At 45.9% G+C, this 24,993-nt stretch overlaps 1 protein-coding gene and 1 pseudogene across 2 annotated transcripts in view; one reads left to right on the forward strand and one right to left on the reverse strand.

Moving 5' to 3' along the window:
• Window positions 1–1,071: 1,071 nt before the first annotated feature.
• LOC308525149 (zinc transporter ZIP1-like) lies at window positions 1,072–1,994 on the reverse strand (annotated as a pseudogene). The gene has a single exon. The product of its transcript is annotated as a zinc transporter ZIP1-like (transcript).
• Window positions 1,995–21,917: 19,923 nt separating this feature from the next.
• SLC35F2 (solute carrier family 35 member F2) overlaps window positions 21,918–24,993 on the forward strand; it is a 45,229-nt gene continuing 42,153 nt past the window's right edge. The window contains exon 1 of the mRNA XM_081099633.1: window positions 21,918–22,042. Coding sequence (XP_080955759.1) covers window positions 21,933–22,042 — 110 coding nt within the window. The 5' untranslated portion in view covers window positions 21,918–21,932. The remainder of the gene's footprint in view (window positions 22,043–24,993) is intronic.

Below are 24,993 nucleotides of genomic sequence, written 5' to 3' on the forward strand. Positions count from 1 at the left end.
GTAGGTTTGCTCGTGATCATGCTTGTAGTTCTGTGACCTTTTGTTCTTTGTTTCGGGTAGAATAACCCATTTGAGTACTTCATTTCACTTTCATTTTTTGTTGTTGTTTTTAGAGAAACATATTTTATTTGGGAAACATGTCCCAAAACAGATCAGTAAGTAGACTAGATTCCAGAGAATATGGCCCTGTGCACAGCCCTACACCCCCCCCCCCCCCCAAAAAAAAAATAACCCTGAGTGTGAACATTCCCCTTCCCTCCTTGGGCTCCTATGGTCTAAAAAATGTTGGCAGCTCAGTGTTTGTCATCTGGGTATGGGGCACCATATCCATGTCTCTGTTCCTAGGGTGCAGTAGTGGTAGGGCCCGTGGGTCTGCCAACCCTCCCTCCACCCCAACTCAGCAAACATTTCTGCCCCACCCCAGCCTAAAAGAAGGAGCAAGAGGACCCCTTCACTGAGGTGCTGAGCAGGGCTCAGTCCATCACTGTGCTTTGAGAAAGGGGGAGGCATTTTACTTGGCACTTTAAAAACAGAGTGAGCAGAACTGGAGAAGCCGGAGAAGGTACCGAAACTGGCAGGAAGAGGCCAATGGGCACTAGTGTCTTGGGAGAAGGGAAGAGGGGGATGTGAGAGTAGGAGCTGAGGAAATTAGGAGGGATCCACTCCAAATGACAGAGGGATGAAATGGGCTAGAAACAAGAGAACTGCTGACTCTGGGCCTGTGTCCTCTCTACTTCCATCCCAAGCATCTGGGTACAGTACCCAATTTTAGCCTCCCCAGTGTCAGCTTGTCCCTGTGTAGTGTCTGCCAGATTCTAGCACTCAGAGTCTTCCTTAATACTAATGTCTCTTGACCATGTCTCTAGTGACTTGACCATGCCTTGTCCCTTGAGCCTGGGGACCAGGCTTTTGTCTACCCACTTCTTTCCCATTGGTCAGATTGTCCCAAAGGCTCCATCCCACCTCTCAGAGAACTCTTTGGTCCTGAATACTTCTCTTCCCCATTCCTGCAGAGGGGAGGTGGGTCAAGGGCACCTGGTATCCAATCTCCCCTGCCCCTCTTGGAGCCCCCTAGACTTGGATGAAGAGTCAGCCAGTAAATAGGACAAAGCCTTATAGGAGCAGAATGACCTTGAGGATCCTCTGCTGGGAAGTGGCCAGCTCCTGGGGCAGGGTTTCCAAGAAAGTGATATAGATAAAGGTGCCAGCTGCCATGCCCTCCAGCACAAACTGGGCCAGCTGGTGCAGTGGGCCAGCTGACTCTGCCAGAGCTGCACCCAGCCCAGTGCCCAGGGGTGTCGTGCATGAGAAGAGAATGCCACAGCCAGCCACCACCTTTGCTCACAGGTGGCTCTGCAGCAGCCTCAACGACAAGCTGACGGCCAAATACCCTCATGGAGCAGCAAAGCCAGACACAGCTCCATGGCCTGAGCCCGGTCTCGCTGCAGTCCCACTGCCAGCCCCTTGAACACCGAGTGCAGAGCCAGGGAGGAGACCAGTACACCGGCACGCGGGCTGAGGGAAGCTTTGCGCGTGCCAGTGCTGTTCCCAGCAGCGCCCTTGTCTCCTCTTGAGGTGGTGGCACTGGCTGCTCCTTGTAAACCAGCATGATCTGCTCCATCACCAGGACCAGGAAGAAGCCCAGGACCAGGATAAACTCTTGTAGGGGAAACTGGAGCGTCACGTGCAGGGCTGCCAGGGCCTCATCTATGGCAGACAGGTAGTCAGGCAGCAGGTCCAGGAGACAGGTGGCTAGAAACACACCCCCGGCAAAGCAGCTTACAAGGCTCAGAGCTTTCTGATGGAAGGCTGAGGCTTCTGGGTTAGCTCCAGGCCGGCGAAGGACACAGATGGGCACCAGACTGCAGATGAGAGTGACACCAGCAGGAGCACCAAGGCCCCCAACTTCACCTCCAGTCCCACGGGCACTGGGGGATCCGAGGCCACTGCCTCTGGGCGCCACACCAGGAGCTCTGGTTCTCCCAGGGCCCCATGGTGGCTGTGGTTGCTCCAGTGACTCTCAGACCTCGCAAGGGTCTCACCCATGGCACCCGCTTGGTTCCAGCCTCCAATCAGGCCTCACTTTGATTTTTAAAGGATTACTTTGCTGGACAGATCACCTTGGCTGGTAATTTCTCTCAACAGTTTGAATATCTGGTTCCACTCTCTTCTGGTTTGTAGAGTTTCTACTGAGAAGTCCAATGTAACCAAATGGGCGTTCCTTTATAGATTACTTTCTTCTTTTCCTTGGCTGCCTTGAGAATTCTTTCTTTGTCATTAATTTTTGACAGTCTTAATACCATATGCCTTAGAGGAGACCTCTTTGGATTGAGGCAAGTAGGTATTCTGTTTGTTACAGCCAGGCTCTTTTGCTTATTCTTCCATGGTCACACATAATATTCTACTTTTTACGTTGCTTCCAAATGCTCTCTTACTTCTCACCTGTTCAAGATCCTAACCATAATTTAAAGCTCAGGAAAAAAGGGTATTTCCCCCCTAGGAAGTCTTCTCTGAGCCTGGAATCATCTCACCTAATTCTGAATCTCTGTAGAATTTATGGTGCTTGATATTTATTGTTTTACTTTGTTAGTCAACTTTTATTATACACTAGAGGCCTGGTGCACAAAAATTTGTGCACTCAGGGGGGTCCCTCAGCCTGGACTGTGCCCTCTCGCAGTCTGGGACACCTCGGGGGATGTCCACCTGCTGGCTTAGGCCCGATCCCTAGGGGATCGGGCCTAAGTTGGCAGTCAGACATCCCTCTGGCAGCCCGGGAGCCCTTGGGGGATGTCCACTTGCCAGCAGGGAGCAGGCCTAAGCTGCAGTCGGACATCCTTAGCGCTGCTGAGGAGGCGGGAGAGGCTCCTGCCACCACCACTGTGTTGGCAGCCATCAGCCTGGCTTGTGGCTGAGCAGAGCTCCCCCTGTGGGAGAGCACTGACCATCAGGGGGCAGCTCCTGCATTGAGCATCTGCCCCCTGGTGGTCAGTGTGTGTCATAGCGACCAGTCATTCCCAGTCATTCTGCTGTTAGGGTCAATTTGCATATTACCCTTTTGTTATATGCCTGGTGCATGGGTGGGGGCTGCCTGGTTTGCCCTGAAGGGTGTCCCGGATCAGGGTGGGGGTCCCCCTGGGATACCTGGCCAGCCTGGGTGAGGGGCTGAGGGCTGTTTTCAGGTTGGCCACACCCCCTTCAGGGAAGGGGGATCCTTGCTGGGGTGCCTGGCCAGCCTGGGTGAGGGGATGAGGGCTGTTTGCAGGATGGTCAAGCCCCCCAGCAGGGACCCTCACCCCTTGAGGGTGTGGCCAGCCTGGGTGAAGGGCTGATGGCTGTTTGCAGGCTGTCAAGCCCCCCAGTGGAGACCCTCACCCCATGAGGGTGTGGCCAGCCTGGGTGAGGGGCTGATGGCTGTTTTCAGGCTGGCCACAGCCCCTTCAGGGTAGGGGTCCCCTGGGATGCCTGGCCAGCCTGGTGAGGGGCTGATGGCTGTTTGCAGGCTGGCCACTGCCCCCAGCCACCCAAGCTCCCAGTGGAGGCTGGCTGGAAGCAGGTATCTGGGATTTATTTATCTTCTATAATTGAAACTTTGTTGCCTTTAGCTGAGGCCACAGAGGGCCAGGGCAGGCAAGAAGCTTGGCTTCCTCCACCACCGGGGCAACCAAGCCTCCTGCTTGCTCCAACTCCATGGCTGCTGGCTGCTATCTTGGTTGGGTTAATTTGCATATAGTCACTCTGAGTGGTTGGTGGGCATGGCTTGGGGCATAGCGAAGGTACAGTCAATTTGAATGTTTCTCTTTTATTAGATTAGATGTTATATTTTGCCAATAAAGTTCTAAGTTCTTGATGCTGATATATATACATATATACTATATACATACTAATGCCTTGAGCCTAAGCACTGCATACATTAAACCAAAAATTGGGACATATGGTCTGTGAAAATGTGTACTTATAGGGAGAGAATACTGCTATTTGAATTGGGCCACTCATAACTTGTAGAAAGCCATTAAAACTTCAAACTTTATAAGTCTTTTTGTTGATGCATTTCAATTTGTTTTCCAACAATTGAGTTTTGCAGGACAGTCAACATGATGTTATTTTCCATATATAAGTTAAACGTTTAACTTTAAAAAATATGTTTTTATTGGTTTTAGAGAGAGAAAGGAAGGAAGGGAGGGAGGGAGAGAGAGAGAGAGAGAGAGAGAGAGAGAGAGAGAGAGAAATATCAATGACAGATAAACATCATTTGGCTGCCTCCTGCTCCCTCCATACAGGGGATCAAGCCTTAAACCTGGGCATATGCCCTGACTGGAAATAGAACAGGAGATCTCTCTGTGCATGGGATGATGCTCCACCAACTGAGCCACACTGGCCAGGGCAAGTTTAACTGTTTTATTAATTTTAATTTATCTGATAATGAGAAAGCAAGTAAATCAAAGCACGAAAATAAAATATATTAAGTCTAAAAATATTCTTAGCTGATTTATTTTGACAAGTGTTTAAATTATTTAGCTGTTCTGAATTTATTTTATTTTAATTATTTATAACAATACACTGTAGTGCATTAGGGAATGTCTTGAAAAGTGTTTTGTAAAAGTGGGCAGCATCTCAGTAATAATAGCACTATAACTCTGCCATTTAATTTTTGCTGACAAGTGGGTTGAGCTTGTGAGGATAATCATAAGAAACGTTAGGGGACAGTACCTATGCAATTGAGACAGGAAGGCACTGTATTGCCTTTTCAATTTTTTGTGCTACTATAGTTTTTCAATACTTTTTAAAACTGTCAGCAGTTCAATAAGACTTTTAGTTCTTTCTTGATCTTAAAATATCATCTTTACATGCACTCAATGCTATATGCACAAATTTCTCAAGTGCTTACCTCCTTACTTTTCAAAAGCAGTACCTTTAAATGATGTTCCATTACCTCCTAAATGTTCAAACCTCTTCTTTTTTTTTACTCCTGCTTGGAAACTCTTTCAAAAGCACTTCAGTATTTGAACAATAATGCAATAGTGTACAATGTAAATTTTATGTGGAACAACTCTATGTAATGAACCTAGCTTCCTTATGCATTTTTCTTCGTAATTTCTTTCTCGTTGACATTTCCAGTAGAGGTGCCTCAGTTATTCCCCAATGAGAATGAGATAAACAGAAAGGGGGCTAAAAGTTTGTTGACTTTGAGAAGAATCAGCTCTGGCCGGTGTGGCTCAGTTGTTTGAGTGTTACCCCAGATACCAAATCATCACCAGTTCAGTTCCTGGTTGCGCGCTCAGTCCGGTGGGGAGTGTGCAGGAGGCAGCCGATTGATTTTTCTCCCTTTTTTTCCCCCTCCCTTCCTCTCTCTCTCTAAAAATCAATAAAACATATTTTAAAACAACAACACAAAAACCCAAGAAGAATCAATGCATGGGTTATTTAACTCCTGCCGTGGACATCACCTGTGTTTTCTGCTAATGAACACTGTGCTTAGACTACTCTTAGTGCTGGTTAATAACCCGGAAATTTGTAACCTTCAGCACTATCCAAGACTTGTAACTATATCTGTGAAATACAGAAATAAATACTTACTGGAGAGATGGACTCTGTCATGGGACAAAGGCTTTCTAATTTAAGTATCGACTCTTTTGTGTCTCATGTAGGTGGTAACATCATGGCTTAGCACTTGATCTCCATCCTTCCTAGCACTTGATTTCCTTCCAGTGAGCTTTCCTGGTTAGCAAAGGCTGGAACGGTAAAAATTAGATTCCCAGACTTTTTTGTGGCTTTCAAATAAGAAGTCCATACCTTCAGGATGGACATTACAAACATTTACAAAAGTCAGAAGGCTAATATTTTGGATCCTACATCCAGCTTCAACAATGATCAACATTTTGCCACTCTTGTTCCATCTATCTCTCTCCACTTTTTTGTTGTTGGAATTTTAAAAAACAAATTTAAGATGTCATTTCTTTGTGCCTATAAATATTTCAGAAGGCATCTCTAACGATAAGTACATTAAAAATATTGACAACAGCTAGGTTCTTGCAAGATGTGTATGATCACGGTATGAAAGGTAGAGGTGAGGTAGAGGTCATCTGTCTGTAACGTCTACTGCTGAGCATGGGTGGTGAAGACTTTTGGGTGTTTTTTGCAATAGCAGTCCAGTGTCTAGTTCACTACTGGCTAATACAGGGTCACTGCACTTCCTAGATGATTGATCTTTATCATCAAGGATATATAGTGTTGCCGCAAGCAATATAGGGGACCAAAAAAAAGGAGTTTTTCTAGAATCTGGGGAGGCCTCTGGGTTGCCTCTTATGTGCCATGCCGGTGATAAATGTTAATGGAAGGCTAAGCTACCTTATACAGGCAGGACTTCTCAGGAAATAAACAACAGCTTACATGGCATCGACTATGTGTCATTGACTCTTCTAAGCATTTCACATTTATCAACTCATCGAATGCTCGCAGTAATCCTATGCTGGAGACACTTTCATTATCTTTGTTTTACAGGTGAGCATCGAGGCACAGAGAGATTACATGACATGACCAAGGTCACAGAATTAACAAGCGGCAGAGCTGGGCTTTAAACCCAGAAAATATAACTCCAGAGCCAGGCGCCTAAAAACTGCATTCTACTAGTCAATAGTTTGGAGCATCCTACCAGGTAAGAACCAAACCAGTTGAGGGCAAAGGGAACATGGAATGAGTAACGAAGAAGCAAATTATAAGTATCAGCTATGGTTTTAGGACCTGTAGCAGAAATATGACCTGTAGTAGCTACCCAGATATCTTTCCTTTCTGTTTATATATTGGTGCTCTTTGGTTCATCTGCAGTTATTGCCAACAGGTTCCCTGGTAGACTATTCCTTTGCTTGCAGGCCGTGCCTCACTGTGAGTGTTTCTCTATTTTCCTGCTTAGGGCTTTCTCTGAAGTTAGTGTCCGCTCAGCCCATGCACAGGGCAGCCCAGGCCGGGAGAGGCATTAATGCCCAGGGGTAACTCTCTACCCTGGGGGGTTGGAATTGTTGGATAAATGCCCATCTTCATTCTTCAGAGGGAGAACTTGGAGTTGCATTTGATCTGTGCCTTAGGGGATTCCCAGTGGAATAAGCTCCAGTTACCCCCAGTGGTAACCAGCTCAATAATGGATTCTATCTCTCTACTATCCCTATCTATCTATCTATCTATCTATCTATCTATCTATCTATCTATCTATCTATCATTTTTCATCTCTTTATCATTCTCACTGGAAGATTTTTAAAAATTGCTTCCAGAGAGAGAGAGAGAAGAAGAGAGAGGAAAAGAGGGAGAGAGGGAGAGGGAGAAACATGGATGTGAGAGAAACATCGATTGGTTGCCTCCTATATGTGCCCGACCAGGGATTGATCCCGTAACCTGGGTATGTGCCCTGATTGGGAATTGAACACAGGACCCTTAGGTGCATGGGTTGACGCTCCAACCAACTTAGTCACAGCAGGCAGGGCACATACTCTATTGTATTTCCACCTTTCCTGTTTCACACACCCCACTCTTTTATTCCTCCTTTGTAGGATCGCCTCCCAAATAAATACATGCACTCATGTCCTGTCTCAGGTATAATATTTATACACATGAAACCATTTCCATCATTTTTCTTCTTCCTTTCTCCTTATTTGTGTAGTGTGTGTTGGTGGTTAACTTCATAATTTAGCCCCCTGCTTATAGAATATGATGGTAGGATTGGGACTAAACAAGATGAGGAATGAGCAGCACCCTGAGATGGATGCAATGATTCTTAAGAATTCGAACCTACCCTTCTTGTGAGAGATTTCACATCTTTTTATTAGAAAGGGTAATTGCATCCTGTTAGGTAGGAGCAGGTTGTTTTTGCTCTTTCTGTTGTTTGGAAGGTTAAGTATGGCTATCGAGTAGCCAAAGGGCTGAATTATGCAGAATATAATTCATAATTCAACCCCCATTTCCAATGCCTTCCACTTTCCCTTCGTATACTCAGAGTCTGAAAAGTTACAAACTGCACGTTTAAGACTCCCTTGTAGTTGTGATACAATTTCCACAAGTTAGATGCATTTTGTATGCTTTAAAGGTGGGAGTGAGACAAAGGCTATGTGGTAGCACTTCTAGTATTTTCCGCTACCAAGTATGGGGCTGGGGTGTTGGTTTTTTCCAATTCTTAGCTTTGCTGGTAGCAAGAGGCAAGGCATTGGACAGCTGACAGGCACGGAATGAGCAGACAACCATTACGTGTGGAGGCAGAGACTTCGTGATCATCGTGGTCTTCATACTGTGTTCCAGACTGTGCAGAGGCCGAGTCCTCTGGCCGGCTAGTTCTATGGTGCTGTTCTTTCTACAAGTCATCCCTGGAAACGGGACTAGTGTCTGCTTCTCCAGGCACTCAAGATGTTTCCTTTTGTAAGCACCTAATTCTCTTATATCCTTTATGTTTAAAATAGCTCCCAGTTACAACTGGACCCTGACTGAAAAAATTAGAATGAGACCTATCTCTAGGTGGAATTACTTTAGGGTTTGTTACCAGACTCAGCTTCTGGATCAGCAGAGTTTGGACCTGAACTACTCTTTTTTTTTTTTTTAAAGTTAATCCTCACCTGTGGGGATTCCATTGTTTTTCTACTAAAACAGAAGCTCTTATTAAGAATCTTTAGGGCCCTGGCCAGGTAGCTCAGTTGGTTAGTGTGTCAGTCTGCTATGCCAAGGTTGTGGGTTCAATCCCCAATTAGGGCACATACAAGAATCAACCAATGAGTGCATAAATAAGTGGAACAACAAAATGGATCTTTCTCTCTCTTTATCTTTCTCAAATCAATCGATAAAAAAAAAAAAAAGAGAATCTTTAGATTTGGAGGCATGTAAGAAATAATCTCTTTCAGCAGCCTCATTTTACTTTATTTTATTGTATGTACTATGTTTTTTTCTGTTTGGTTTACTTTTTATCTACTTTTAAAAAAATTGGTATAACTTAAAGTGCACATAAAAGTGTAGCTCTATGAATTTTTAAGTATGTGTACACCATGTTAACACTACTCAGGTCAAGATACAAACAGTTTTTAGTACCCCAGAAGACTTTTTCATGTTCTCTCCCAGTTGATAGCTCCCTATAATGTATTAGTTTTATAGGACTGCCATAGCAGGAGGTCACGGTTTGATTCCTGGTTGGGACTCGATCCCCAGTAGGAGGTGTGCAGAAGGCAGCCGATCAATGATTCTCTTTCATCATTGATGTTTCTATCTCTCTCCCTCCCCTTTCTCTCTGAAATCAATAAAAATATATTTTTTAAAAAGGAGTTCTTAAAGAAGATAATACAGAGAATAGAAAAAGGGCACTATCCATTGAAAGAAATCTTCAGATCCAGAAAGCCCAACAAATCCCAAGCAAAAAATCTAGACACATCATAATGAAATGCACAACCCAAAGAAAAAGAGAAGGTAGTAAGAAGTCACAGGAAAAGAGTCAAATCACCTACAAAGAAAAGGTAAATACTAGTAGATGGCTGGATGATTCTCAGTTGCCACAGTGAAGACAGGGAAAGTATATTCAAAGTGGTGAGAGAAAATATTAGTCAATCTAAAGTTCTATACCCACCAAAGCTATCTTAAAGAACAAAGAGGGCCCTAACCGGTTTGGCTCAGTGGATAGAGCATAGGCCTGTGAACTGAAAGATCCCAGGTTCGATTCCGGTCAAGGGCACATGCCTGGGTTGTGGGCTCGATACCCAGTTGGGGATTTGCAGGAGGCAGCCGATCCATGATTCTCTCTCACCTCTCTCCCTCTCTCTCTCTCTCTCTCTCTCTCTCTCTCTCTCTCTCTCTCTCTCCTTTCCTCTCTGAAATAAATAAAAATGTATTTTTTTAAAAAAGAACAAAGGGAGTAAAAATAAAGATATTTTCAGGAAGCAAAAATAGACTTTACCACCAAAAGACTCCAAAATAAATTCTAAAGACCTAGCTAAAGTAGAAAGAAAATAAATTCCTGCTGGGAGATCTGCTACATAATTTTTGGGTCTCAGTGCAAGGCCCGCCAAATCCAGGGGTCTTTGTTAAAAAAATATTAAGAATTTCAACCCCTAGTTGGTTTGGCTCAGTGGATAGAGCCTCGGCCAGCATACTGAAGGGCCCCAGGTTTGATTCTAGCCAAGGGCACATGCCTCGGTTGTGGACTCAATCCCCAGTAGGGGGTGTGCAGGAAGCAGCCAATCAATGATTCTTTCTCATCATTGATGTTTCTATCTCTCCCTCTTCCTTCCTCTCTGAAATAAATAAAAAAATATTTTTTTTAAAAAATAAAGCTCACTTAAAAAGTATTTCAAGATGGCAACAGCAGAGCATGAAATCAGGCATGGGGCCCTTCTGAGCAGGGGTCCCATGTGACTGCACAGGTCATGCACCCATGAATTTGACCCTAGGCATTTCTAAACAATCAACTGCATGTAACAATAATAAATTTATCTACTTTATGGGAGAGAAAAAGCAAGCTAGAATTAAATTACTAGACAAAAGCATATAAATTGGAGGAGTTACAGTTCAAGTATTCTAAGGTTCTTGTATTATTTGGGGAGAATGAAGACAATTTTTAACTTTAAGTTTGCATGTTAAAATAGCTATAGCAACCATAAAAGAATAGACATATAATACTTTCAACAATGAAGATTTAAAAAAAAAGAAACTTACCAAAAAAAAAAAAAAAGAATAGATATAGTGTATATAACTTTCAAATAAGTAGAGGAGAAAAAAACATAGCCAAATCAAAAGGCAAGAAAGAGGGGGAAAAAGGTACCATTAAGTGACATAGTAATTTCATATAAATAAATCCAAATATTCCAGTAGGCAAATAGACTAAACTCTAATGAAAAGTCAAAGATTGCCAGTTTGCAAAATAAAACAAAATCCAGCTATATGCTATTTCAAGAGATGTATAAATATCATTATTATACAGACATACTGAAAGACAAAGAATGGGGAAAAAATACCCCAGGCCAATGCTAAACTACATAAAAAGAAGCTAGTAAAGATACTAATATATTAGTTTCAGGAAGAACTGAACTCTAACACAAAAAGTATATAGATAAAGAGTGTCATTTCATAATGATAAAAATATTCCATTCGCCAAAAATAAATAACATTTTAATACCTAATAAGAAAAAATTAAAGTATACAAAGCAAATATTGGCAAATCTATAAGGAGAAACTGACAAAGCCCCCAGCACAGAGGGATTGCTTAATGCACTGGTTCTCAAACTTCAGGATACATCAGAACCCATGGGAGGTTTATTAAAACATAGGCTGTTGGGCCCACCTCCAGAGCTTCTGATATAACAGGCTGAAGGTAACCCTGGTTGGTGTGGCTCAGTTGGTTAGAGTGTCCTCCGGTACACTGAAAGGTCACAGGTTTGATTCTGGGTCAGGGCACATACCCAGGTATCAGGTTCCATCTCTGGTCAGGGCAAGTGAGGGAAGCAATGGTGTTTCTTATCTCATAACGATGTCCCTCCCTCCTCCCTCTCTTTCTCCCTTCCTCTCTCTCTCAAATCAACAAAAAGCATATCCTTGGGTGAGGATTTAAAAAAAAAAAGGCTGAAGGTGGAGTCTCAGAATTTCCACTTCTAACAAGTTCTCAAGTACTGTTGATGTTTTTGGTATCAGAATCACTGGTTTCAATAATGGATAGGTCAAACACAAAAAAATCAGTAGGAGATGGAATATTTGAAAAGCACCATTATTAAGCTTGATCGAATGGACATATTAGAACATTGGAGAATACACATTATTTTAAACACACTGAAACCTTTATGAAAATTGACCATTTACACTCAGTCTTAAAGCTAGGCTTGGCAAATTTCAAAGTATTGGTACCAGAGGCTACATTATCATGCAAATAAGTTAGAAATCAGCTGTATAAAAATAACTGAAAAAGTCTTATTTTGCTTAGAAATTAAGGGATGTCTTAATAACCCCTGAGCAAAGAAGAAATTATAATGGAAAGATGGAAGGAAGGGTAGAAGCATCTTTCATTTCTTGAATACCATTGATCATATCTGGAACTGTGGTCTGTATATATTTTCTTTCAGCCAATACTGGTAGATTGATTTGCAATCTGTCCTATAATAAGACAATGTTAATAATGTGAATTCTTCAAACAAAGTTGCCATTGAAGCACACAGTATTACTGATTTAGTCTGTTTAATAACAAATAATTCTGACATTTTCATTTTTGGTACCTTGTGTACTTTTGGAAATTTAAATTGAAGACAGATTGACTCCAAGATTCTTAGAACTCCTCTGAAACAAAAAATAAGGAGGTTTAGCTGGAACAAGACAGTTATTTGTCTTGGGGGATTGCAAGTATAATAGCTACAGATGTATTTAATAGATGCTACAAATAGGATCTTTTAAAATAATGGGTTTTCTCCCCTCACCTCATATAATTATCATTTTTGTGTGTTTGGTGAGAATATCTAAGATCTACTCTCTTAGAAATTTTCAAGTTTACAATATAGTAGTGTTAATTATTGTCACTATACTGTATATTAGATCTCCAGAACTTATCCTATATAATAAAAGCCTATTATGCTAATTGTCCCCTCGGGTGGTCATTCGACTGGGAGTTCTACTGCTTGTTATGATGCGCGCTGACCACCAGGGGGTGGCGCAGAACATGGTGGGTGGTGGTGATGCGGCGCTGGCAGCGGGTGGCAGTGGAAATGCTGCCGGCCCTGATGGGCCCCGACAAGAGCGGGACTGCAGTGGGATGGTGGAGCAGGTGAGCAGGCAGCACCAGGCCAAGGTGGGTGCGAGCAGGGGCCCGATCACCCCACTGATCACCCCGCAGACGGTGACCAGTGGTGGAGGTGGGGGGCAAGCCTGCCACCCAGCTCCCAGGTGCTGAGGGAGCCAAGCGGGGAGCCGGGCCCCAATCAATCATCCTGCAGGCAGGATTTTGGAGCAGGTGAGGGGGCGGCACCAGGCCAAGGAGGGGTGCCAGGCAGGGCTGCGAGGCTGCGAGGCTGGAGGTGCGAGCTGGGGCCCGATCTCTGCAGGCCACCCCGAGAGACCCCACCCATGCATGAATTCGTGTACCGGGCCTCTAGCTCATCTTATAACTGAAAGCTTGTACTCTTTGACCAGTATTTCCCCATTTCCCCCATTGCCTGGTAACCACCATTCTACTCCCTTTCTTCACAGAGTTTAACTCTGAGATTTCGAAGTATGTTTATTTACAATTATTTTTGAAAACAGAGAGAGAGAGATTTTGTGAAAGGAGCTCAGGGATGCTTGTCAGTTAAGCCAGAGAGGCAGCCTGGTGACCTTGTTATCAGTCAGTTACTATTCTGAAGACCTTGAGCATGCTACTTAATCTTTCTGAGCTTTAGTTTACTCAAAAAATAGTAAACAAGCACTGAAAAAATAGTGCAAACAAGCCTATTAAAAATAGTGTGAACAAGCTAATAAATGCTAATAAGCCTAGCATTTTTAGAAAGCATGTGTGGCAGACTATATTTTCCAATGGTGGCTGCAACAATATTTCCCATCCCTCACATATAACCTCTCACATATCTCCTATCACGACGTGGGGGTTGTCTTAGTTTGTTGGGGCTGCTCTAACAAGTTAACATTGACTGTGTGCCTTAAACAACAAACCTTTATTTCTCACGGTCTGCAAGAGGGAAATCTGAGGCCTGGGTAGCAGCCTGGTCGGGTTCTGGCGAGAGTCCTCTCCTGGGTTGTGGACTGCCAACTTCTCATTGTATCCTCACGTGGTGGAACAAAGCCAACGGACTCTCTGGCCTCTCACAGGGCTCAACTCTCATGCTCTAACAGTGGTTCTCAACCTTCCTAATGCCGTGACCTTTTAATACAGTTCCTCATGTTGTGGTGACCCCCAACCACAAAATTATTTTCGTTGCTACTTCATAACTGTAATTTTGCTACTGTTATGAATCGTAATGTAAATATCTGATATGCTATATGTGTTTTCTGATGGTCGCGACCCACAGGTTGAGAGCCGCTGCTAACCTCCCGCAGTTCCCACCTCCAAATGCCATCACATTGGGAATTAGATTTCAGAACGCGAAATTTGGAGGGCCACAGACATTCACTCCATAACAGTGTCTCCCCTTGTATCTCGGTTTGTGATTATGGTATTGATGGTGCTCTGTGACTTCTGAAGCCAGGACATGAAAGGCGATACTGAGGGGGAAAAAACAGTCTTTAACATTTGGAAGCCGGCCATATTTTTTCTCTTATTGAGCATAAACAATCTTTAGAGTATCATCCTCAGACACGGTTGTTCTGAGACCATGGTTAAATGAGACAAAGTGAGGCCAGTTCATAATTTTATCTAAGCACAAAACCAAGGTAACTGTGCCACCTACGCAATACCAACTCTTCTTCTCTTGGTCAAAAGGAGTGAGGCAACTTCTTCACCAATTGCAGCTTTATCCTTACCTCAGTCTGCTCTTCGTATAGGTAGGATAATTGAGATACCAATTGGAATTGCATCCAACCTGACAGCGTTCAATCCAGGGAGAATCAATCCCTCCTTCCTCAGATCCTCCCTCAAATAACTCAAGCACAGCCCAAATCCTTTAATAGGTTCTTTCTCTTTTTTTTTTATTGTCTAAAATTTTACATATGTCTCCTTTTCCCCCGATTAACACCCTCTTTTTAAAAAAAATATATTTTTATTGATTTCAGAGAGGAAGGGAGAGGGAGAGATGGAAACACCAATGATGAGAGAGAATCATTGATTGGCTGCCTCCCACATGCCCCACACTGGGGATTGAGCCTACAACCTGGGCATGTGCCCTGATCGGGAATTAAACTGTGACCTCCTGGTTCATAGGTCGATGCTCAACCACTGAGCCACGCCGGTTGGGCTCTAACATCCTCTTACTGAGACATCTGATGGTTCGAACTCCCATGGGATTTGTTCTCCCTCACTGCTAGGAGTAATGAATTCAATTTGTTTAACTACATGTATATTCATGACGGTCTTTGACTGGAGTATATCAACTACATTTTTTTTTTTTTTCTCTCCTAGGACACTGCTTGGGGGCGGGGTGGAGGCAGGGGGGGGAGGGAAACCAGGTGCCAGGTAAGCAGACCAATTACCCTAAAGTCACCAGGTTGTGAGGACTAAGTGGAGAGAGATAGGCTGGTCAGCCCCTAGATGCTACAGCCCTAACACCCCACCCCATTGTCCCCCATCTCACCCCACTGTGGGACTTCTAGCTTCAGCTGCCTTCTGACTGGAACTGCATGGAAGACTTGAGCCAGATCTCCTGGCCCAGACCTTCCTAAATTTCTGACCCACAGAAACCACAGAGATAATAAAATGATTGTTGTTTGAAACCACTAAGATTTTTGGGTGATTTGATACATTTAATAGATAACTGGAACAGGATTGAAAATGTTTAGCCTGGCTGGTGTGGCTCAGTGGTTGAGTGTTGACCCATGCACCAAGAATTTGCTGGCTCGATTCCAGGTCAGGGCACATGCCTGGGTTTTGGGCTCCATTCCCCAGTAGGGGATGTGCAGGAGGCAGTCGATCCATGATTCTCTCTTATTATTAATGTTTCTATATCTCTATACCTTTCCCTTTCTCTCTAAAATCAATAAAGGCATTTAAAAAAATAAGAAAATGTTTATAACATATCTGGCACACAGTAGGTGTTCAATAAGTGATAGCTGTCTTTTGGAATTTGTAAGAAGGAGGTTGTTATGTACAAAATCTCCAACACCCAAGTAAATTTTTTCCCCAATAAATTTTCTTTAACAATAAACCATTGGTGCCCATGGATCCACTCAATTTATTTTAATCCTGATACCAAAATAATGTAGACTGATCAATAATCCTCAGTAAGGGGATGAATTTACTTTAGACCAATGCTAGAGCATTACTATCATTGCTACTTTTTGAGGAGGATTTTCTGTTTAGGAAATACTACCTATCAGTTAGGTCAGAACTTTAGAGTCCCTATCAGTGGTAGACTATATTTCCCAGCCCCATTTTCCTGTGGGGTGATATGTTGAGTCTAACATGTTTTGAATTAGGATTAATGTGATTTATTGAATAATATCTTAACTGAATATTTTTCAAATTGCAAAAGTAGAATATTCCCATAGTAAGAATACAACATGAAGATTGAAGATGTGTAAGGCCATTTCTCTTTCCTTATTCTTCTCCTCACTTTTCCCACCACCACTCCCATGACCTAAACTTATATTAGTAGCCTGGACACAGGAAATATAAAGATATGTATGTAGATATATATGTACATATAAAGATACTTAGTTACTTAATTGGTGGTTTTTACTAAAATGAAATCGTGTTATATGATTATTCTGCAACTTTTTTCCCCACTTGACAGTATATCATGATCTCTACATGATAGTGTACATGCATTTGCTTTTGTTTCCTATGGCTGCTACAACAAATTACAACCAACATAATGGCAACACAAATTTAATTTCTTACAGTTCTGGACATCAGAAGTCTGAAATCAGTTTTATTGGGCTACAGTTAAGGCTAAAGTTGGCAGGGCTACTTTATTTTTGAGACTCTGAGCTTCTAGTGACTACCTTTATTCCTTGGCTTGTGATGCCTTCTCCATCTTCAAAGTCTCTTTTGCTATCCAGTAGTTCCCCTTACCCATGGGGATATGGTCTAAGACCCCAGTGGATACCTGAAACCACAGATGGTACCAAATCCTATATATACTATGTTTTTTCCTATACGAACACAGTTTTTCACTTAAAGAAAGCACTTTTGGCATATCTGAATTGCCAGTATCATTACTCTTGTATTTTGTGGCCAATATTGAGTGAAATAAGGACCACTAGAACACAAGCACCGCGATACAGCAAGAGGCGATCTGATAACAGAGAACTAAGCGATAAACAGATATAGTATACAGCATTGATATGCTGGACAAAGGGATGATTCATAATTTAAAATTCATGAATTGTTCACATCTGGAATTTTCCATTTAATATTTTTGGACCATGGGTGACCATGGGTAACTGCAACTGGGGAAAGTGAAACCATGAAAAGGGGAGGGACTACTGTATAAAGCAGCATTCTCAGGTTCTACGGATGAACTGGGTATTTTCGAGGTGACATTATTCAGCCTGCAACAACATCTAAATCCATCTTTTAATCTCATGTGTTTATACAAAACAGACATCCTATATAATAAAAGCCTAATATGCAAATTGACTGAACAGCGGAATGACCTGTCGCTATGATGCGCACTGATCACCAGGGGGCAGATGTTCAACACAGGAGCTGCCCCCTGGTGGTCAGTGCGCTCCCATAGGGGGAGCGCCACTCAGCCAGAAGCCAGGCTCATGGCTTGCAAGTGCAGCAGTGCTGGCGGGAGCCTCTCCCACCTCCAGGGCAGTGCTAAGGAGCAGCGAGCAGGTAAGAAGTGAGGGGTCCCAGACTGCGAGAGGGCACAGGCCGGGCTGAGGGACCTCCCCCCTCCAGTGCACAAATTTTGTGCACGGGGCCTCTAGTCCTATATAGTAAAACCCTAATATGCAAATCGACCAAATGAGGGAACTGGTCGCTATAATGCGTACTGACCACCAGGGAGCAGACACTCAACGCAGGAGCTGCCTCCTGGTGGTCAATGTGCTCCTACAGGGGGAGCACCGCTCAGCCAGAGCTGGCTCATGGCTGGCGAGTGCAGCAGCAGTGGCTGGAGTGTACCTAAGCCGACAGTCAGACATTGCCCAAGGGGCCCCATATTGCGAGAGGGTGCAGGCTGGGCTGAGGGACCCCCCTAGTGCATGAATGTCATGCACCAGGCCTCTAGTTTTTACATAAAAGGGACTGGATCAGGCATGCTGGAGTGTTTTAGTGTAGTAGTTTTCTTTTTCTTCTTTCTGTATCCCTTAACTTTTTAAAGATTACTTCTGTTACATGTATCCCACCCTATTTATTCTCCATGCTCACTAACCATATACATATTGCCAAATAAAGAACAAATCTGATTTAGGTGAGGAGAGACTTTATCTGAAAGGATTATTGCAAGGTGTGGGGGGTACTGCAATAGTAGGAAGGAGACTCTTCCCTGACAGGCAGGAGTGGAATGAAAGGGTTCTTTATTGGACAGTAGATCAAAGAATGTTTTACCCTGAGGCAAACATGTTCTCAGGACAGGCCTAAGAAGAAGGGGTTACTTGCTGGCTTGGATCACACTGGTTGTAAGTTCCCAGGCCTGGAGGGAGAAAAGGAATTTAACCAGTTTGATTAAGGAGCACTTTATTCCTATAGGTCAGGGGCTACAGGTAGTTTAGCTAATTATTTATAAGGCAAAGGATAAAGTTGGAGAATCAGTGTCTGGCTTTGTTCTGGGTGACAAAGAGCACCTCTGGGTCTTATCTAGGTCACACGGGGAATGCTGTTCCTTTGCAGTATGCCACTTCCAAGAACACAAAAATGTAGAAGTGTGAGCGGCAAAATGGCATCGGGTATTACTGGTGGAGTTAAGCCGGACCTGGGTTCAGCAACCTTGGTACTTGGGTTCTGGCTAAGAAAGAATTCAGGTCCAAGACTCAAATAAAAGCAAACGTTTATTTAGAAAGTTAGAGAGGTAGAAGTGAGCCATGGAAGAAGTGAGCCAGCTGGGCTGTGTGGGCTCAGGAAACAAGTTACAGAAGCAAAAGAAGGACCCTTGGAGCTTAGGAGAAAGGAAGAAGGTTATACATGCCTGGGGGAAGGAGAGTGGAGAAAGGCCCCGGTGGGCGTGGTCCTTCTTTTGAGGGGTTTTATCTGGAGGTCTCCACCTCAGTAGAATATTCATCAGTTTTTCAGGTGTGTCCCCTCAGGGTTCTGGTCTTCACTGACTGGTCATGGCCAGGGCAGGTGGTCATTAGTAATGGATGCTGGTCCTGATGTCAGCCATGGCGTCGCCCTGCCTGACCTTGCTGCTTTTCTGGGCCTGCAGCTGAGACACAAGTGAGGCCTACATGTTATCTCTAGAGCTTAATACTTAAGGGAATGATCCTGCAAGGGCTTGTATGGGAGTCCTATGAAGCTATTCTCCAGTCCCATTCATACCTCCTCTAAGGGTCTACTGTATGGCGGGCAAAATGTCAGGGGGGATAAATCACATGATCAGTGATATGCTAGGGGAAGAAAAGGTCAACCTGGGGATGAGGCCCCACCCTACAGTTGTCCATTGCTAGGCACCCTGGGCTTTCTGCCTTGGTGACCTCTGTACTTGGCCTATGTTCATACTCTGCTCAGGCCCAAGGCCCAAGTCTGGTCTGACCCCACTGGTCTAACACCTCCCTCTCCCGCTCCCAACACTTCCCTGTATCTTACCTTTTCACTCAAAAACAGCCAGAGAAAATCCTTTCAAGGTCTGTACAGCTCTTTTCCATTCTTTAAATGTCCTCATAATGTTTCATGACGTGGTTGTGAACCAGCACCAGATGTTAGACCCATAGGGTCACACCCATCCTGGGTTCAGCAACCTTGGTACTTGAATTCTGGCTAGGAACGAATTCAGAGCCAAGACTCCAACTATAAAATTACATTTACTTATAAAATCACAGAGGTAGGCCCTAGCCGGTTTGGCTCAGTGGACAGAGTGTCTGCCTGCAGATTGAAGGGTCTAGGGTTCAATTCTGGTCAAGGGCACATGCCCTGATTGCAGGTTGGGTCCCAGGTTGGGGGGGAGGGGGTGGTGGTGCAGGCGGCAGCCAATCAGTGATTCTCTCTCATCATTGATGTTTCTATCTCTCTCTCGCTTTCTCTTCCTCTCTGAAATCAATAAAAATATATTTAAAAAATAAAATAAAATCACAGAGGTAGAATAGGTAATTTCTAGAAGAAATGTGCGTAGAAAACAAGTTATAGAAGTAAAGGAAGGGGCCTTGGAGCTTGGGAGTGAGAAAGCTAAGCCTGGTGGAGAGGAGGAAGGAGGGGGCGGAAGGAAAGGCCTGGTGTGCTCCTGGGAGCACTGGGTCCTCATCCTAAGGGTTTAAGGGTGAAGAGTTAGGAGAGGTCCCAGGGGAAGGTCTTAATAGAATATTCAACAGCTTTCCAGGTGTATCATTCAGGGTCTAGGTCTCCACTGATTCAATCAATCAGCACCAGGGCAGGGGGTCATTATCCACTGTTCCCCCTGAGGTCAGCCTTGGGGGTGACTGGTCTGTGTTTTGCTGCTTTTGAGGGCCTGGAGCGAAAATACAATTGAGGCCCAGATGTTATCTCTCTGGAGGAAAGGTCAGAGGGTCCAAACCGCATGACCAGCATATGCTAGGGGAGGAAAGGTCACCCTGGGGCAAGGTCCCCCCTACAGCTGTCCTTTGCTACCCACCCGGGGCTTTCCACCTGGTGACCTTCTGCACCTGGCCGGTGGTCCTTGCTCGGCTCCTGTCTAGCTGCCTACCACAGTTGTACCATATTACTCAGTCATCTCTCTATGGATGACCATGTTCCTCATTTTCATTTTTTCCCCATCTCACTATAACAATCAGAAAAAAAAATCATTTCACTTAGACTCTGGGGTTCCTGTAGCTGCTAAACTTGGGGTTCCCGAAGTTGTATTTCAGTTTTCAAAATCCATTTTCTTTCATTTCAGTTTTCAAAATCCATTTTCTTTCGTAGAATCTCCTGGCAGAACCGTCCACCTGTTTGAATTTACATTCATTTCGCTCCTCTCTCACTTCCACCTCCTCCCACCTTGCCCAAGGCAGGAGGTGGTTGGGGGAAAAACATAGTCCCAGTACCTTTGGTTTGCCTTCCTGCTCCCCTTTCCCGAAGCAGCAGGCCCCCCCCCCCCCCCCAGGTCCTGCCAGTGGGAGGCAGGAACCTGTGGGCCCAGCTCCTCGTCCCTCCGGGTCGCTGAAGCCGCGGCAGGAAGGCGTGGCCAGACCTGGGCATCCTGGCCGCGCGCCAGGGCTGGCACGGTCCCCTGGGCCGGCAGCTCCCAGCCAACAGAACACTGAAAGGCAAACCGCCCACACCCCAGGGTGAGCAAGGAGACACACCACAAAGACACGTTTCCGGATCCGTTCAAGACTTTACCCACGTCTTTTGAAAAAGAAACAGAAGTAGAAGCGCCTCCAGTTGTTTTAGGCCAGCGGTTCTCAACCTGTGGGTGGCACCCCTTGGGGGGTCGAACGACCCTTTCACAGGGGCCGCCTAAGATCATCGGAAAACACATAATTACATTTTTTTTGTGATTAATCACTATGCTTTAATTATGTTCAATTTGTAACAACGAAAATACATCCTGCATATCAGATATTTACATGACGATTCATAACAGTAGCAAAATGACAGTTATGAAGTAGCCACGAAAACAATTTTATGGTTGGGGGTCACCACAACATGAGGAACTGTATTAAAGGGTCGCGGCATTGGGAAGGTTGAGAACCACTGTTTTAGATGGAAAATGTGCTTTCTAAATGAGTCAGAGGGCGGGAGGCGGGGAGGTGAAGGGAGGGAGGGGCCAGCCGGTTCTCTCCAGTTTGCAAAGTTCAGGCAGTGGCTGCACGTCTGCTTCCCCAGCGAGCACACGCGGCAGAAGCTGTCGCGCCTGGTTTGCTGGTTTTACACCAGGGACCATAAAAACCCGGGATGCGTGCTGGGTGCCACCCAACTCCGAGGCTCGCCTGCCAGGGCGGAAAAAAAGCGCCCTTGCCCCGCCGCCGCCCCGGCCCCGCCGCCGGGCTGTAATCGGCCAATGAATCCCCGTCTGGCCCTCGGGGCTTGACAGTTAATGATTTGCCGCAGCCCGAGCCGGCGGGGGAAGCCGGGGGACCGGGCGAGCGGGCGCGCGGGCGCAGGGGCCGGGCCGAGCCGAGCCCCGCCGGCCTCACAGGCGCCGCCTCCCGTCTTCCGGGCCCCGGGCACATCGGGGGGTTCCGGGCGCATCGGGGGGGTTCCGGGCTCGGAGACCGCGGGCGCCCCGATGGAGGCAGCCCCTCCGGCGGGGCCCGGCGCCCCGCAGCCGCAGGCGCAGGGATCCGCGGACTGGGTCGCCGGTCTGCTGCGCAGGCTGCGGGGCAAACTCTTCACCTGGTGAGTGGACGGGCGCGCGGGGCCGCGTGGACGGGCGCGCGGGGCCGCGTGGACGGGCGCGCGGGGCCGCGTGGACGGGCGCGCGGGGCCGCGTGGACGGGCGCGCGGGGCCGCGTGGACGGGCGCGCGGGGGCGGGACCGGCTCTCACGTGGCGGCGGAGCGCCCGGCGGGCGGCGGGGGCGGCGGCGGGGACTTTGGAGCTGGTTCAGGCGACCCCACATGTGCAGCAGGGATGTAGGCTTTACCTGCTTTGTGAAGCGCTCGGTGCTCCTCCCTCGTCCCCTCTTAGGAATCGCGGGAATGCATTGCAGAGGGTCGGGGGGAAATTCGCCCTGTTGGCACCGCGAGGTCGGTCCCAGGGGGCCTCCCAGCGGGAGGGGGGCCAAGCCCCCAGGGATGCTGTGCAGGAGGGGTGCCCACCCTGCGGCTTGGCAGGTGGGTGAGCTCCCCTTCCCGGCGCCGGCGCGCGCGTTCCTGCTGCAGCCGAGCCGTCCGACGGGCCCTGCTGCTGCGCTGCCAGGAGTGCACCCAAGTGAGAAATGTGGGTTAAGTTTGGTGGTGCCGCCCGGACGGAGCCTGGAGCCTGCTGCCTCCGCCCCGGGGCCTGAGCGAGGCGACACGGCCTCCTCCAGGGCCGGGGCCAGAGAAGCCTGCTTCTGCTGTCGCTGTGGGAGATGGAAACGTGCTGAAGGGATTGATAGAGGCGCTGGGACCCAGAAAGCATTTCTGTGGGCTGCTGGAGGGCTTGAATCTGGAAATAGAAACAACCCAGGATCTAAATAATGAAAGCCAACGATTATTGAGCATTCACTGGGTCAAGTCCTGTGCTTAGCAATTTAAATGGATAATATCGACTGATCCTCACCACTTCAGGAGGGGGCACTATTGTTATACCCACTGTGCAGATGGAGAAAGAATAAAGAAGGCTAAGCAACTTGCCTCAGGCCCTGAGATGAACTCCAAGGAATGGGGCCTGTGCGCTGCAGTCCTACCTGCAGCCTCCACCACTCCTGCCCACTGTCACGGCTCATGAACAGGCATTTTGACCTCTCCCTCCCCGCCAGCCAGATTAACAAAGAGAATTTCAGTGCTTGCTTTGGAAGCACATGTACAAAGAGAATTCCTCTTTAAAGATCGTGAAAACTATGTCCTGAAAAGTCATACCATTTTCAAAACTAGATCAATAATGGATGTGTTTAAAGGGGAAAGTTGACCAAAAGTTACCTAGTACCAGGCAGCTGTATATGTCCTGATAAACGTAACCACAAGTTCTGAGCTGGGAGGAGGCAGTGTACTTACTGTACGATAATGACTAAGGCCACAGATTCATTCTGGACTCAAATCGTGTCTGTGCCACTTACCAGCTGGGTGACTTTGGGCAAGTTGCTCAACTTCTCTGCCCCAGTTGTCTTTGTGAAATGGAGACAGTAATAGCACCTGCCTTGGGGATGTTGTGAGCATTAAGCGGCTGACTGCACAGGAGCGTGCGGACAGCTTGCTCATGCTACTGTCACTCACCACGGCTCTCCATACTCACCACCAGCTCTCCACACTCACCACCAGCTCTCCATACTTGGTGATGGGAATATGCTCCCAGAGACGCCAGCAGCCTGGTTGTTGGGGCAGACAGTATGGCAGCTGTCATTGCTAACAAGGCTTAGCAATGTTTTTTCTCTTAATGTTCTAATATTTAAAAAATCCCGGTATGCTTTACGGTCAGGAGTACCTAATAGCTTCCTAAATATGAGATTTCTTCTGCCTTTGAACACACTGCTTTTGTGTCTCCCTTGTGGATCTTTACTTCCTTCCTTATGTGAGAGCTGTTTGGGCAGCTTCCATTCCTGATGGGCAAAGTCCTTAACAGCAGAATCAAGTCTTTTTCATTCCTGTATTTCCCACAAGCCTTAGCACAAGAGTGCATGGATGAGGGATGGCATTCTGCCACACACCCTGCACTCCTCCCTCTATTGGCCTTTATGTATTCGGAGGGTCTGGGGCAGGAGCCTTTCTTCGGTTGGCAGAGCTCTTCAGTTCATTACGGGCTTCAGTCTTACCTCTGGCAATCAGACACTGGATCAGCCGTGGGCAAACTACGGCCCGCGGGCCGGATCTGGCCCGTTTGAAATGAATAAAACGAAAAAAAAAAAAAAAAAGACCGTACCCTTTTATGTAATGATGTTTACTTTGAATTTATATTAGTTCACACAGACACTCCATCCATGCTTTTGTTCCGGCCCTCCGGTCCAGTTTAAGAATCCATTGTGGCCCTCGAGTCAAAAAGTTTGCCCACCCCTGCACTGGATTCTGGTTTGTAGTTTCTCCTTGCCTTAGCCAGCAGTTAGAAGAGTGCAGTGTACCAGATATCCAGCACTCCTTATACTCAATATTTTAAACTCTCAGTATTAAAACTTATCTCCCAAATTTGAATTTAGCTCCACGAATCACTAACAGTGGCCAGGGGGCCATGAGGTATGGAGAGGGGTTTGGTGAGTTAGATGTGTTATCATCAGATGGATAGGATATAGATGGATAGTTTGTGACCACACAACTCTTTTCTACTCTTATACCAAAGTGGGATAAGAATAGCTTGGAAATGGTCCTAAATATAGGGGAAAAGTTTGGGGCCTAGAGCTGGTTCTGTTTTCATTATGGGAGGTACATATTTTAGGTAACCCCACCTACTGACATAACTGCCTTACTAGCATTACAGATAACTTTTCTCTACGATGAAGACTATCAGGCCTGGCTGGTGTGGTTCGGTTGAGCGTTGTTCCATGCACCAGTAGGATGCTGGTTCGATTCCGATGTTTCCATGTCCAAAAATCAATTAAAAAAAAAAAAGAGTATCAGATTACTGCCCTGGTCAGTGTTTCTCAGTGGTTAGAATGTTGGCCTGTGCACAGAAGGGTCGTGGGTTCAACTCCCAGTCAAGGGCACACACCTGGTTTTC

Source organism: Myotis nattereri (assembly GCF_964212035.1).
Source record: "Myotis nattereri genome assembly, chromosome: 9".
Taxonomy (NCBI): domain Eukaryota; kingdom Metazoa; phylum Chordata; class Mammalia; order Chiroptera; family Vespertilionidae; genus Myotis; species Myotis nattereri.